At 35.4% G+C, this 13,145-nt stretch overlaps 5 protein-coding genes across 7 annotated transcripts in view; 2 read left to right on the forward strand and 3 right to left on the reverse strand.

Annotated features, from left to right (window-relative positions):
- Nucleotides 1-4,165, reverse strand: part of LOC114933676 (uncharacterized) — a 33,655-nt gene extending 29,490 nt beyond the window's left edge. Inside the window, exons 1-3 of one of the 3 annotated variants that reach the window (XM_085484260.1) lie at nt 3,996-4,165; nt 3,764-3,857; nt 1,154-2,448 (exon numbers count right to left, since the gene is read on the reverse strand). The gene's annotated coding sequence lies outside the window, so the exon portion shown is untranslated. Of the gene's footprint in view, nt 1-1,153; nt 2,532-3,292; nt 3,652-3,763; nt 3,858-3,995 lie in introns of those variants that run through there. The other 2 variants (XM_085484257.1, XM_085484259.1) reach the window with 2 other exon arrangements.
- A 74-nt stretch (nt 4,166-4,239) lies between these two features.
- On the forward strand, nt 4,240-5,715 carry Sec13 (nuclear pore and COPII coat complex component secretory 13). The gene is made up of 3 exons (XM_029306467.2): nt 4,240-4,640; nt 4,828-5,221; nt 5,295-5,715. The coding sequence occupies exons 1-3, from the start codon at nt 4,399-4,401 to the stop codon at nt 5,601-5,603; spliced, it is 945 nt and encodes a 314-aa protein (XP_029162300.1). The 5' UTR covers nt 4,240-4,398; the 3' UTR covers nt 5,604-5,715.
- A 166-nt stretch (nt 5,716-5,881) lies between these two features.
- On the reverse strand, nt 5,882-10,557 carry tst (superkiller complex helicase subunit twister). Its single transcript, XM_029306383.2, has 11 exons — nt 10,498-10,557; nt 10,116-10,425; nt 9,366-9,999; nt 9,050-9,281; nt 8,717-8,970; nt 8,500-8,632; nt 8,122-8,400; nt 7,125-8,017; nt 6,686-7,044; nt 6,415-6,593; nt 5,882-6,321 (listed from the first exon to the last, which is right to left on the reverse strand). Exons 1-11 carry the CDS (start codon nt 10,513-10,515, stop codon nt 5,992-5,994), a joined length of 3,621 nt encoding a protein of 1,206 aa, XP_029162216.1. The 5' UTR covers nt 10,516-10,557; the 3' UTR covers nt 5,882-5,991.
- A 72-nt stretch (nt 10,558-10,629) lies between these two features.
- LOC114933945 (ribosomal RNA processing protein 36 homolog) lies at nt 10,630-12,187 on the reverse strand. The gene is made up of 3 exons (XM_029306561.2): nt 11,909-12,187; nt 11,269-11,779; nt 10,630-11,193 (listed from the first exon to the last, which is right to left on the reverse strand). Exons 1-3 carry the CDS (start codon nt 11,951-11,953, stop codon nt 11,057-11,059), a joined length of 693 nt encoding a protein of 230 aa, XP_029162394.1. The 5' UTR covers nt 11,954-12,187; the 3' UTR covers nt 10,630-11,056.
- Nucleotides 12,188-12,502: 315 nt separating this feature from the next.
- Rpb8 (DNA-directed RNA polymerases I, II, and III subunit Rpb8) overlaps nt 12,503-13,145 on the forward strand; it is a 61,675-nt gene continuing 61,032 nt past the window's right edge. The window contains exon 1 of the mRNA XM_029306744.1: nt 12,503-12,576. The gene's annotated coding sequence lies outside the window, so the exon portion shown is untranslated. The remainder of the gene's footprint in view (nt 12,577-13,145) is intronic.

Consider the following 13,145-nt stretch of genomic DNA (forward strand, 5'->3'; position numbering starts at 1 on the left):
ACCATTTTAAAATAAAAAATATTCATCCTCAATATTTTCCCATTAATCAAATACATCTATTATCTTGTGATTTTGAAATGCGATTCGAAACCATTATCGGAGATGAATTTCCGCTATAATGATATCACTGCATAACGAGGCGCTTATTAGCCAGCTAGATTGCTAGATTGCACAAACATCGGAATGCATCGATGTCATGACCGCGACGCGACTGGTCGTATCAATAATGAGGCAGACCAATCGATCGAAACGAATGACCCAAAAGCACCCACGATTACCCCGACGAGATACATCATACATCGAGGAAGATGCTCTCCTGTAGCATCCGGCTGGACCTCTCCATCGAGGAATTTGTCACCGAGTCAGCAAAAAAAGCGGGAAAATTCCTGAACGACCGGGATGCATTCAATTCCGGAACTTATTGTCAACTCGAATATATAGAATCCGCGACTATAGTTGTAGAAATTCAATTCCAATAAAAATATTATTGCAACAAGATTTGATCGTAGAGTCCCGTAAAAAAATGTAAAAATTTTATTTCAAGTAGATTTCGCTTCGAGAGAATTTCAATTCATTGCCTATCAATGCTTTGACATGCCTTTCTAGATTCTCTTTTAGTAAAAAATATTTTTACGTTTCATTAAAAATTTCTAATTGATACTTTTTATCTCATTGATGTTCAAAAAGAATTATTGAAGCGTGAGTATGTATATACACATGTGGTTATTATAATACATTATTTCTCTCTCTTATACATTTTTACATTTACATTTACCCTGAAATCATAGTAATCGTACGTATACTATACGTTCCTCTGATTCATATTTACCACAATAAAAAATATTAATACATGTATAGTAAGATTAATCGAACGTATTTTATATTGTAGTAGCAGATATTAATATTTTATTTGCGGTACAAATTAATCAGAGAAATCTTTTATAAAATTCTAATTCAATACCATATTGTCCCACGATTACCATGATTTTCCGGATAAATTTTAAGAGAAAATTCTCTCTGTGTAGTTTTGTCAGATTTCGCTAATTTAATGCGTGTCTATATTACGCACCTGACAATCAACGTGTCAATTATCGAAGGTATCGACATCCTGTCGATACTGTATATTTTATGAAAAAAAAAAGTGTATAAATACCTTTTTTTCCTCGTTTCCTCCCACGACGCGGATTATTCACGTCTCTCTCTTTCTCGCTAATCCTCTCCTCTCGTCAAGCGAATCAATCGTCGATCCGTGCAATTCCAACACACAGTACGCGTGTTGAAATTTAATGCAGTCCGAGGTTTCTGGTAGGCGAGGAATCCCGATCCTCGTGCGACCCGCTTATTCACCTTTACGGTACTCGCGACTCGCGGTACTCGGCCTCGTCGCGCCGGCGTGGAAACTCGCGCGACGATATACGCAAACGCGCGCTTTTACGACGCTTCTCTGTCCCGTATATTTTTGGAATTTCCTCGAAACATTACGGAAAACACATCGTGATCCTTATATTTATACTCGATCGAAAATACATCTTTTTATACCGCTTATTTACAACGCTAAATATTAATGTCACGAAACTGTCGATACACCGCGAACGTGGTTCCGATAATATCTACTATATTTGTACGCGCGTATAAATAGATGATAATTTATATAGATTTTTCCTTAGGAGGAAAGTTATTTCTCGTCGTTTACGATTTAGAAGTTATTATCGCTATCGCAACATTTAGAAGGAAATCTATATTAATCGAGGAAATTGTGCACAGAGAGAATTTTCTCTTAGAAATCAGAATTACCTTAAAAATCATAGTAATCATACATAAAATATTAATAAGAATATTAATAATTTACCACAATAAGATGTAAAATACGTTCGATTAATGTTACTATGTATTAATCAGAGATCAAGGTAAATTCTCCCACGATTACCATGATTTTCAGGGTAAACTTTAAGAGAAAATTCTTTCCGTGTGATTAAAAATAATATGATCAATACATTTTAGAAGCTATACGCGGAACATTACATTCGCATTTCGTTTTGTCAGAAGAATTTATGTAAAAAGAGAGAATAGTACACTCGATGATGTGAAAGAAGAAGAGCTCTTCAATTCTCGTCGTTAGTGGCGCGCATTGACCTGGACGATTGCATTCGCGAAGAAAGGCGAGGAATATTAGAGAAGGAATGTAGAGAGAAAGAGAGATGAAGCATTGTGACGAGAGGTAGGGAAATCTCCATACGAACGATGCCCTTCCTAGGTGGCCTCGGGGCACCTCCAAGTAGTAGTCATCGTCGTCGTCATCGTCGTTGTCGAGAGGAGAGGCCCAGTGACCGACATTCCCCTTTCTCCTGATCCACGTACTCCTTCCTTCGATCCTCCTCCGACCGGATCTCGCGGCGACACTGCGATCGTTTACGCACCGACGACCCGAACATCGCGAGCAGCCGGAACCTGCGGACTCATCGCCCTGAATTTCCGCTTGAATGAAGGAGAATCACTCGAGAACGTCACGAGCGAAATCTCGTTCCCGATATCTAAGAGAACAAAATATTTTCACGCGTGAATACACAATATTTCAACTGACAATGTAAAATAATACATATATAGTAATAGTATAATATATATATATATACACATATAATAGTATATATAATAATATATAATAATAATATATATAATAATATACTATTATATATAGAATAATATGTAATAATACAATATAATAGTATATTATATAATAACAGTAAAATAAAGAATTTTTTTTATACAAAATGAAATGCTTGCATGTATACGTATAAACATTATTAATATACATTATTTAGCAAATTATTATTATTTACAGTTATTATATTATTAACATTCAAACAAATAATTCCAAATATAACGGTAAAGTTAATTCGATTTATATAAGACTTCGAATTTCTGCGATTAATCTCCATATCTATATATTAATTTTTCCTTGATAATGCTCCTTTCCACTGATGATTATCGCGATTATTATTCGTATTTTAATTTAATCGTAATTTCTGGCCGCAAAGTCGTTGCGTTAACGCAACAATCCGCAAACGCATTAACGCCGACGACGGAGTTCCATTAACAACAATACGGATCCCGCGCAAATTCAATTGCAAACACAATTACAATTCCGCTAAGTGATACGCGTACGACTTCAGACCTTACGTCATCGCGTCGATCCGTATAGAAAGCCTCGAGGGACGGGATAAGCGAAGCGTGGCGCATCGCTCATTTCCGCTTCTATTAACGTTTTGTCGCTACGCGTGCATAACTTACATACGTTTGTGCACCTGCAGCTCGAAGCGCGTCATCGCGATGCGTCCAGATTCCAGATCTCTCGTCATCACATCGTGCCGGCTTCTCGCGATCGATAAACAATTCCGCGCCGTGATTTCGCATCCGCCGCGACCCAGGCCGTGCAAACGTAATTACCGTTAATTGCGATTGCCACTCGACCGTACGGCATATTGAAAATTTTATAGTCGCCCCGGCGATTGTCCATGTATACATATATATGATGTATGTATATGTATACACGCCTATTGTAGATATTACACACATGTGGAGTCGGAATGAATGACTCGATACATGAATTTTGCTCCGATATTGGGACTATGTATTCGGCACGAATACTTTAATTATGTAAAAAAATATTTTCGCACCACATGACTGTATCATTAGTCGGAAAAAGTAGCTGCTTTAAAGTGCAATATAATAAATTATTACTTTTTTTTATGCGCGCGGGACTTACCTTATTGTTATTCATTTTTATTTTGACGAAAAAACGAAGCAGATGTTATATATATATATATATATCTTCTTTTAGAAGTTTTCCAATAAAGTTTCTGAAAAAAATCAAACTTTCATTAATTCTCTCTATTCTTGAATTTAATTCCAATGATGACCTTGCTACACAGATATCGATAAAAAGAAACTCGTACAGAATCAACCTAGCCTCAAATATGGCAAATTGATATACTCACATTTAATACTCGCGATTTAATACTGGATACCATTTTCGTATGAGATAAATCAAACTCGGACCACTTTTATGTATTATACGGAGATATTTTGCACGTACGATCTTGAAATAAACCAGACGAAAGCGGAAATTCGCGCACTACGTGCGCGCACATTTTAGCGCGAAACGCAAGATAAATGCGCGGGATGCGCGAATGCGCGCGCAACAGATGCGCGGGATGCGCGCGCAACAGATGCGCAGTGGACTCCTGCGCATGCTCCACGTAAATGACAAGCGCTACGTCAACATAACCTGTACTTGGACGTGTCACCGTCTTTACCTTCCAATTAGATGTTTTTTTCGTGTATTTAAACCTTCTCGCTACACACATATAGGGTCGAGAGTTCGTGAATTAATCGGTCAAAATGGTGTCCGTTTTGAATACCGTCGATACCGCTCACGAGGATATGATACACGACGCTCAGATGGATTACTACGGTTTGAGGTTAGCTACGTGCTCGAGCGATCACTCGGTCAAGATATTCGATTTAAAGAACGGCACTCAGAGTCTAGTTTCCGTTCTCAAGGGACACAACGGACCCGTTTGGCAGATCGCATGGGCGCATCCCAAGTTTGGCAATCTTTTAGCATCTTGCAGCTACGACAGGTATGTACAGTGTTGGATTGATGCTTGATTTTTTTTTTTAGAATGTTAAATCCATTTTTTTTAATGTTATTTAAAATCCTTTTTTGAGTATATACACTTGTTAACTTAATTTTAAGGTACTTAATAATTTAATGAAAGATAAAGGTAAAATATCCAACAATTTGACATATGTACAAATGTTACGCAGAAAAGTGATCATCTGGAAGGAGCTTGGAGAATGGACAAAGATATACGAGCACGCGGGTCACGATTCGTCTGTCAATTCAGTCGCCTGGGCGCCCCACGAGTTCGGTTTGATTTTGGCTTGCGGAAGCTCGGATGGGTCAATCTCTATCCTCACAAATACCGGAGATACCTGGCAAATTCAGAAAATAACAAACGCTCATACAATCGGCTGCAACGCGGTTGGTTGGGGTCCGGCAGTCGATTCAGGCTCAGTTGACTCGGTCAGTGCGACTCAACAGAGGAGTGGTCCTGTTAAGAGATTAGCCACAGGTGGCTGTGACAATCTAGTAAAAATATGGAAAGAGGAAGGGGACAGATGGATAGAAGAGAATAAACTAGAAGCACATAGTGATTGGGTATGATTTAATATTCCGATGAAAATATGTTGGGAGATTCATTGTAAGAATTTATGTGTAATTTATCAAACAGGTTCGAGACGTCGCCTGGGCACCAGCGGTCGGACCATCCAGAGCCACTTTGGCCTCTTGCTCGCAAGATCGCCGCGTGGTTGTGTGGACCTCTAACGATTACGCTAGTTGGACACCAAACGTTCTTAATGTCTTCGACGATGTAATTTGGAATATTGGCTGGTCGTTAACTGGCGGTATCTTAGCGATTAGTGGCGGAGACAACAAAGTCTCTCTCTGGCGTGAAAATTCCGAGGGACAGTGGGCGTGTATCTCGGAATTGAATAAAGATCAAGGAAATCTTAACAATCCAGATCAACGCGCATTGTAATGTCGTTAATAGAAATGTAAAATATGACATTTTATATAAATAAGTATTGTAAATTAACACATTTGTTTTGAAATTTAAGTTTATCTAAGCAGATTACAGAGTTATTACGAGACTTCTTTGCTACTAGTATTTTAATATCCACATACATTCATCCAAAATATAATATAATGTTGTTTAGTTGCAATTAGAATAAAGATACATTTTAATATATAATTATTATTGAAAAATTATTGATATTTTGAAATATATATTGCGACAAAATATTTTTTACAAATAGATTACATTTTCAACAATGTATAATCGGTTTATTATTTTTATATAAAAGAAATACATTTTTCTAGCAGTTATATAAATGATTTATATTAATTATTTTATATTTTATGACTCACTAATCTTGAGTGTATAAAGATGCGGCGAAAACTATGTCGCGTTTTATTGCAGTCGAAGCTTCCTCCATCTTTTCTTTCAAAATGGGATCACCTATGGTCACAGCCGCGTTTTTGACATCTCGCAAGGTTTCGCCGAGTTGCTGTATGCATCGAACTATAATTCCCTCTTGGATGTCAGTCATTTTCATAATCTCCGCAAAGGATTTAGCCTGTGCCCATTCGTAAACAACTTCCACCAAACCGATATTCAACGGTGGAATCGTTGATAATTGATACTGTTGCTCTAAACGTTCCAGATCCGCATGCACCTCATTCATTATCTTGCAACCCTGAAAAAAAGCATCCCGAAATTATTTGATATAAGTAAGTTTCTTTAAACTTTACTAATTATTCGTAAAAAAAAAGGACAAATTAACACATACATTAGCGAGATTCGGGGTGAGCTTAGGTTCCGAATCTGTGCGTTGCTGAAAGATCAGCGCTGACAGCAAAGCTACTATTTCTGCCGGTTGTAAAACTGTTAACACATTCTTGAGAATCAACTCCGTTATCAGCAATTCGTTGCTACCCATTTGCAGTGCGACCCTTCCTTTTAAACCAACTGGAATACAATATTAATTGTGCTATAAAGAAATTTTATTCGCACGCAGCTGCTATTGTACATTGGCAGTACTTTTATTGTAATAAACAAACCTCTTTCATCGCTATCTATATATCTCAAATGTTTGAGCAACGCCACCATATTCAGATAATCCGGATACAGTGCCATTCCTTCGTCACTAAGTTTGAGTTGGAGCTGTCGCTTTTTATCCTCGCGTTGATTTCGTTCAAATACAGATTTAAACTGTTCTTCGAAATTTGGTATTTCCATGCATTTCATGTCGGTAAGTTTATTTTTCAATTTGTTTCTATGCTGCAATTGAACATCGTATCTCCTCAGAGAGGTCTCTTCGATATACGGACATAAAACTTCAGCATTTGCGGCAGCGTTAAATGATAGAGAAGTTAATTCTTGAACCGCCGTCTGACACGTCTGTCCTGGTGGATCGTTTCTAGAGAAAAGAAATAGCAAAATGAATAAGATATTCTGAGAATTTGCACTACTTTGTTATATTGTTATATTACTTCTTACTTGAATCGTGAGATTTGCCTCTTTTCCCAATCATTCAGTATTAAAGAGCAATCGACTTTTATCTGACACTTTGTTATCTTCAGTATATGCCACGGGTACAAAGTCACAACTTCGTGCGATGCATTGGAGCTCGGGACGAATATCTTTTTTTTCGTGAGACTAATAATTTCGCACCATTTTTCGTATATCTGAGGACTCTTGAATTCAGCAGCCTCGGAATTGGATGCGTCCGCGTCCTTGAGTATCAATACTCTGTATTGGATGGAACTTTTATGACGCAAGACTTGCAGTAATAGGCCTAATTTGTTGTAATGATTCGCATACGATATTAACAAGATTCTGCCTTCCGTCAAAGCTTTTCCAGACTTTTTGCATTCGAACAAATAGGGATTTAAGAATTTTACGTCCTCTAAATAATCGACTGCCACTTGATAAAACGTACACAGCTTCTTCTGCATCTCAGTCAAAGGCGGCAGATTCGATAACTCTCGCTCGAGTTTTCGTAATTCGTTGCTATATGTCGCTTCCTGCGAAGCCAGCGGTGATTCCTTGAAAGACTTGCGCATCATCGCTTCAACGGTGACGGATTCGTTCACCCTTCTCAAATTTAAGAGCATGGAATACGTGACTTTGAATTTCGACTCCAACGTCTGCGGCTCGCCGCACATCATAGGTTTCAGGTCGTTAAAATGCGGTACGTCGTATCTGCACATCACTATAACTGTTCCCGTTGTGTCGTGACCTCGCCGTCCGGCTCTACCAGCCATTTGTATGTATTCGGTTGGGTAGAGGATACGAAAGTTGTTCCCGTCGAACTTTCGTATGGAATCAAACACCACCGTGCGAGCCGGCATATTGACTCCCATGGCGAAAGTTTCTGTCGCAAAGAGTAACTGAAATGCGGTAAAATAATTCTGTTATATATATTGTTTCTAAGCTTTAAATTCTTTAGATATTTTCAGTCTAAGTAAAGAATTTTTTGTTTTTGCAAAATTACCTTTACAACTCCACTTTGGAATAACATTTCTACAATTTCTCTTAAAATTGGCAATATCCCGCTATGATGTACACCCACGCCTTTCTCCAGAAGTTCTTGCATCATAAGTACTTGCGGTAATTCTCTATCGCTACCCTTTAGGTTTTTTATATTAGATTGAAAAAATGCATGCACTTGATGCTTCTCCCTCGCGGTTGTTAAATCGAGATTTCTCAACGTGGCAGCATTCATATCACAGCGTTTTCTCGACAGAGTAAATACAACGACAGGTAACATATCCTATAAAATGTGTGATAATGTGTCATATTATTGTATGCATAAAAATAATATATAACTATAAAATTCTTTGCAAAAGCAGCATGAGATTATTGATTGTACATTTTTTTGGAGATGACTTATAAATGCTCTCCACAATACTTCTTCTTGTCTCGGAGTCATCTGATTTCTTCTCCTATAATCCTTTGGATTTTTATCCTTTTTTGGAGCAGATGAATTAGTCGCTTTATACCACCTATAAATTATCAAAATATTATTACACTATGTACTTGTTTTGCTCGCGAATATATATGTGAAAGCAGGAAGAGAAATTATTTACCCATCCAATAAAAATTGACTGTTGCCATCAAGGACTAGAAACTTATCATCTTTAGTTTTACCATCAGTACCAGTGTATAAGTAATGCAGAAGAGGTATTGGCCTTTTCAAAGTGCTAATCACGTACATCTTTCGCTTTTTGATACGACCGACCCAATCCGCAAATATTATAGGATTTGGTACAGTCGCAGATAACATTACTATATTGATAGTTTGAGGTAAAAGAATGACAATTTCCTCCCATACATGACCTCTCTAAAAATGAAAAAAATAATATAAATTACTGTATCGTAAAAATATCGTTCTTATAATTAGTATAATCAGTATTTCTCACATCTTCATTATTTATATAATGCACTTCATCAAAGATGACAAATTCTAAGTCTCGTAAAACATCGGATGCGCAATACAACATTGATTGTAGGATCTCTGTTGTCATGATTAAGCATGAAGCAGTTTGATTTATTTGCAAATCACCCGTTATTAATCCAACACTTTCAAATTTTCTCTTAAAATCGCGATATTTCTGATTTGATAACGCTTTTATAGGCGATGTATAAATCACTCTGAAATAAGATGTAACAATCAGAAAACTAATCAATTATTTATACAATAGCAATATTAAGTCTGCATCAACTTTGCAGATTTACCTTGTCATATGTTTTTGACTTAATGCAATGGCATATTCAGCAACAGTAGTCTTTCCTGCTGATGTATGTGCAGCAACAAAGACATTGCAATTTTCCTCCAACTTGAGAACAGCTTGCTTCTGAAAAGTGTCTAATTCATAATCAAATTTAATTGCTGGATCAGGTACTCTCTTATCAAAATCAGTTATCGGTGCAGACACATCCAACTGTTCTGCCCATTCTGTCTTTGCAAATTCTGTTTGTTTTTCTGATATTTTCAAAACAGGTATATTCATCTCTTCAGGCAAAACGGGAATCTCTATAAGTGGAATATTGTTGTCCGAAATTTGAACGTTCTCCTTTTTCGACTCCAAAGACCATACACCAAGTGAATTTCCCTCCTCGTGTATAACAGCCATTAAATTGATATTATCATTGATTTTTAATTCTTCAGACTTTTTAATTTCCATTTCTGTTTCATTCGTTGTGCAATTAATCGGTGTGCAATTGTCGCTTTTAAATTCTATACCCGAGCTAAATCCTTTGGCTAATGTCCTCAAATCCTTTTCAAAATCAATATCATTTAGGAATTCATTTTCAGGCAATTTAGGTTCTTCAAATCCACCAGGCCAAAAAGGAATATTACTAGAATTACCTATAAAAAATATAATGCAGTATTATTTTTATTACATTTTAATTTATATTTGTTAAAATTTTGATCAAGAGAAATATATATGTATATATAAATATAATAATAAAATTGCAGAGCACCTCGAACTCCATCCATAAGTGGTCCAGGTGCACGAGTCATAGACATAGAATTCCTTGCCGTTTCTCCTGCACCTTGCAAGAGAATCTCCTGCATCTCACCAATCTTGCCTGTTATTGGATCGCGATCATACTTCAACGTAGTATTAATCGGAGCCAAATCGAACTCCAATAATGAACAAACATTAGGTTTGCGTGGCCAGTAACATTGAGCATTGTCCAACTGATGTATAGGTAATCGTTCAGGACATTCAATGTATTCTCGTAATTCTAATTTAATGTCAGGCCAAATTGGCGGGGGCTCAATGAGTAACTGTAAAACAACCAACATTCAAATACATAAAACCACTATAAAGTCATAAACTTGATACTTAATGACAATTACCTCTGTTGATTCATTCATTTTCGCTATGTCGAGTTGGTAGTTTCTTATTTGTTTATATTTATTAATAAATTACACTAAAATTATATAAATACATAAGCTTTCAAAAATCATGGAAACTGACAAACCAAGAAATAACTTGACAGATTCAATCATTTATTAAATAATAATCATTCATTATTTGAATCATTCAAATATCCGAGGATACTCCAAATAATTGTTTACTTCATACAATTAAGTACAGTTGATCACCAGTGAACAAACCTCTCCGCCGTCAGGATTAAAATATACAGTGTCATCTAGCAGCGAGAGTTACGAATTATGTATGACATATACTCTTATATTAGTGTGTGTACGTTATTTTACTTATCGCGATGTTACCGACGATCGGACAGATCTAAATTCACCATTTATTTCATTCAACCTCTTTTATTAGAAAACATACGTAATAATAAAGTCGCAACCGCGCAAAGTGTCAATAATTTTATATTTAACCTTTTCCTATCTTTTTGCACAATTCTGGTATGCACTTATATATGTAAGTACGCAATATATACACATTTTATTCCATCTGAGTTTTCAATTTTACTCTGTCTTTATGCTTATTTTTCTTTCGCAATCGCTCAATATGCTTCTTTAATTTACCCTTACTTTTTAATTCTTCATACTGCGAGACTAAATTCAGTATTTTTGTCTCAGCTGCAAAAAAACAAACAAAATGAGAGATAACAGTTGCAAGATAAGTAAGAATTGTCAACTATTTCGTTAACTTACATTTTTTCTTAAAGACAGGTTTCTCTCCTTGTTTTATTGATTCTAGCAGTTTCTTTTTCTCTTCCTGCTTCTTCTCTTCTTTCTCCTTGCGCCTATTTTCTTCCCTCAATTGATTTTCAAGCCTTTGAATGAGATATTTTATCTTTCTTACAGTTTTTGGATCAGTAGCCTCTTTTAGCTCATTTTGCAAGGTTTTGAGATCATTCTTCTTTAAATCATTAATAAATGCATAAGAATGTTTGAAAGCTTTCTCATTAAATGTACCACATAAACTATCAAATCTGGGATCTCGGGCTGCAACTTTTTTCACCGGAACTATCTCTCTAAATGTAAAAACTGGTTTCTTAGAAGACATTTCACGTGGTCTGTTCTTATTTTCCCGTTTAAATTCTGTCTTTTTCTTGTTTTTGTTTCCAAATACTGCTTTATTATATACCTTGGTTCCCAGTTTCTCCTTTAATTTTAGCAATTCTTCGAAACTCATATCTTTCAGTTCCTCTCGTATTTGCCCCTAAAATGCAAATAGAAAATGTATTACTACATATATATATATATATATATAAACAGTATATATTTTAATAAAAAATTTTTAATAAAAATAATAGTTATAAAGTTAAGTTAAATAAGAAAAATATCTTACATGATTTTTATTCTCTGCAAGTAAAGATTCTACATCATCACTCATGTTGAATTTTATATTATGAAATATTTAGGTTAGGATTACAATTTATTTGTGTATAGTAGCATTCGATACGATTTTCTATTTGGACTTTTGCTTGTAATTTCCAAAAGTTTCTTGATCTTGACACAAATATAAATTTAAATACTAAAGAAGAAAAGACGAAAATCTGAAAATTGAGAGTGCAGAAGAAAAACGAGTGTCGGTTCTATCATAAACTGTGTTCATGACGCAACAAGTGATGGGTTTGATTAACCAATCGAAAGATTTCTTTATTCCGATTGGTCAGTCAAACTCTTCAAAACTTTCGCGGCATTAAACATATAAAATACATAGATGGAACATTGATTGCATAATGTATTTTCATAAAAAATCAATTATTCGTCTAGAAGAAGATAATAATATGACACCCTGTATATTAGACATTTGATTAATTTCTTTATACTATGCATTACGTGTAGATGCATTTTCAATTCAAATCTCTCTGGATCGGCCCTAATGAGCAAATCACGTGATGGCGCGCGCAATTGCATTCATGCATTCGCATGTTCGACGAGCTTCGTTTACGGAACCGTGTTTGCACGTATCAGATTGCTGCGACAGTCCCGCTATAATGAGAAATATCAGGGGTAAAAGTTTTTTGAAATATTTATAATATTTTTCCGTTTTTCTCTGGCTCAAAAATTTATTCAAATCCTATTACAGTTTATACTTGTGAGACAAAAATTTGTTGTAAGAATTTAGCTCAATATTTCACGTAACCTATCACGAATTTATCGAACATGACAAATTGATTGTCTTGTAGAAAATTTTTAGGGTTCTAAGAATTTTTCAATAGTAATAGTCCATCAGTATAACACGATACATTATTCATACGATACATTAAATTCAACATATCGATCTAATAATTTATAATTATATATATATATATATATACATATCTATAAATTATTGTCTCCATAATTTGTAAAATAACATATTAATCATATATGTGTTATATTAATTTGAACATAAAACATGATATAATTTTTCTAATGAAATTTTTAGAAATAAACAATAATGAATTATTAGCGATATATTGGACATCGGAATTATTCGAGGATCGATGAGAGTTCTGTGAAATATATATCTTATTCGTTGCGCGTATTTATTCCGCATTGCGCAAGATTACGAAATATCTAATTTTACGCAATGCGCA

This window comes from Nylanderia fulva, unplaced genomic scaffold, assembly GCF_048542155.1.
Source record: "Nylanderia fulva isolate GAGA-0341 unplaced genomic scaffold, ASM4854215v1 Scaffold3, whole genome shotgun sequence".
Taxonomy (NCBI): Eukaryota; Metazoa; Arthropoda; class Insecta; order Hymenoptera; family Formicidae; genus Nylanderia; species Nylanderia fulva.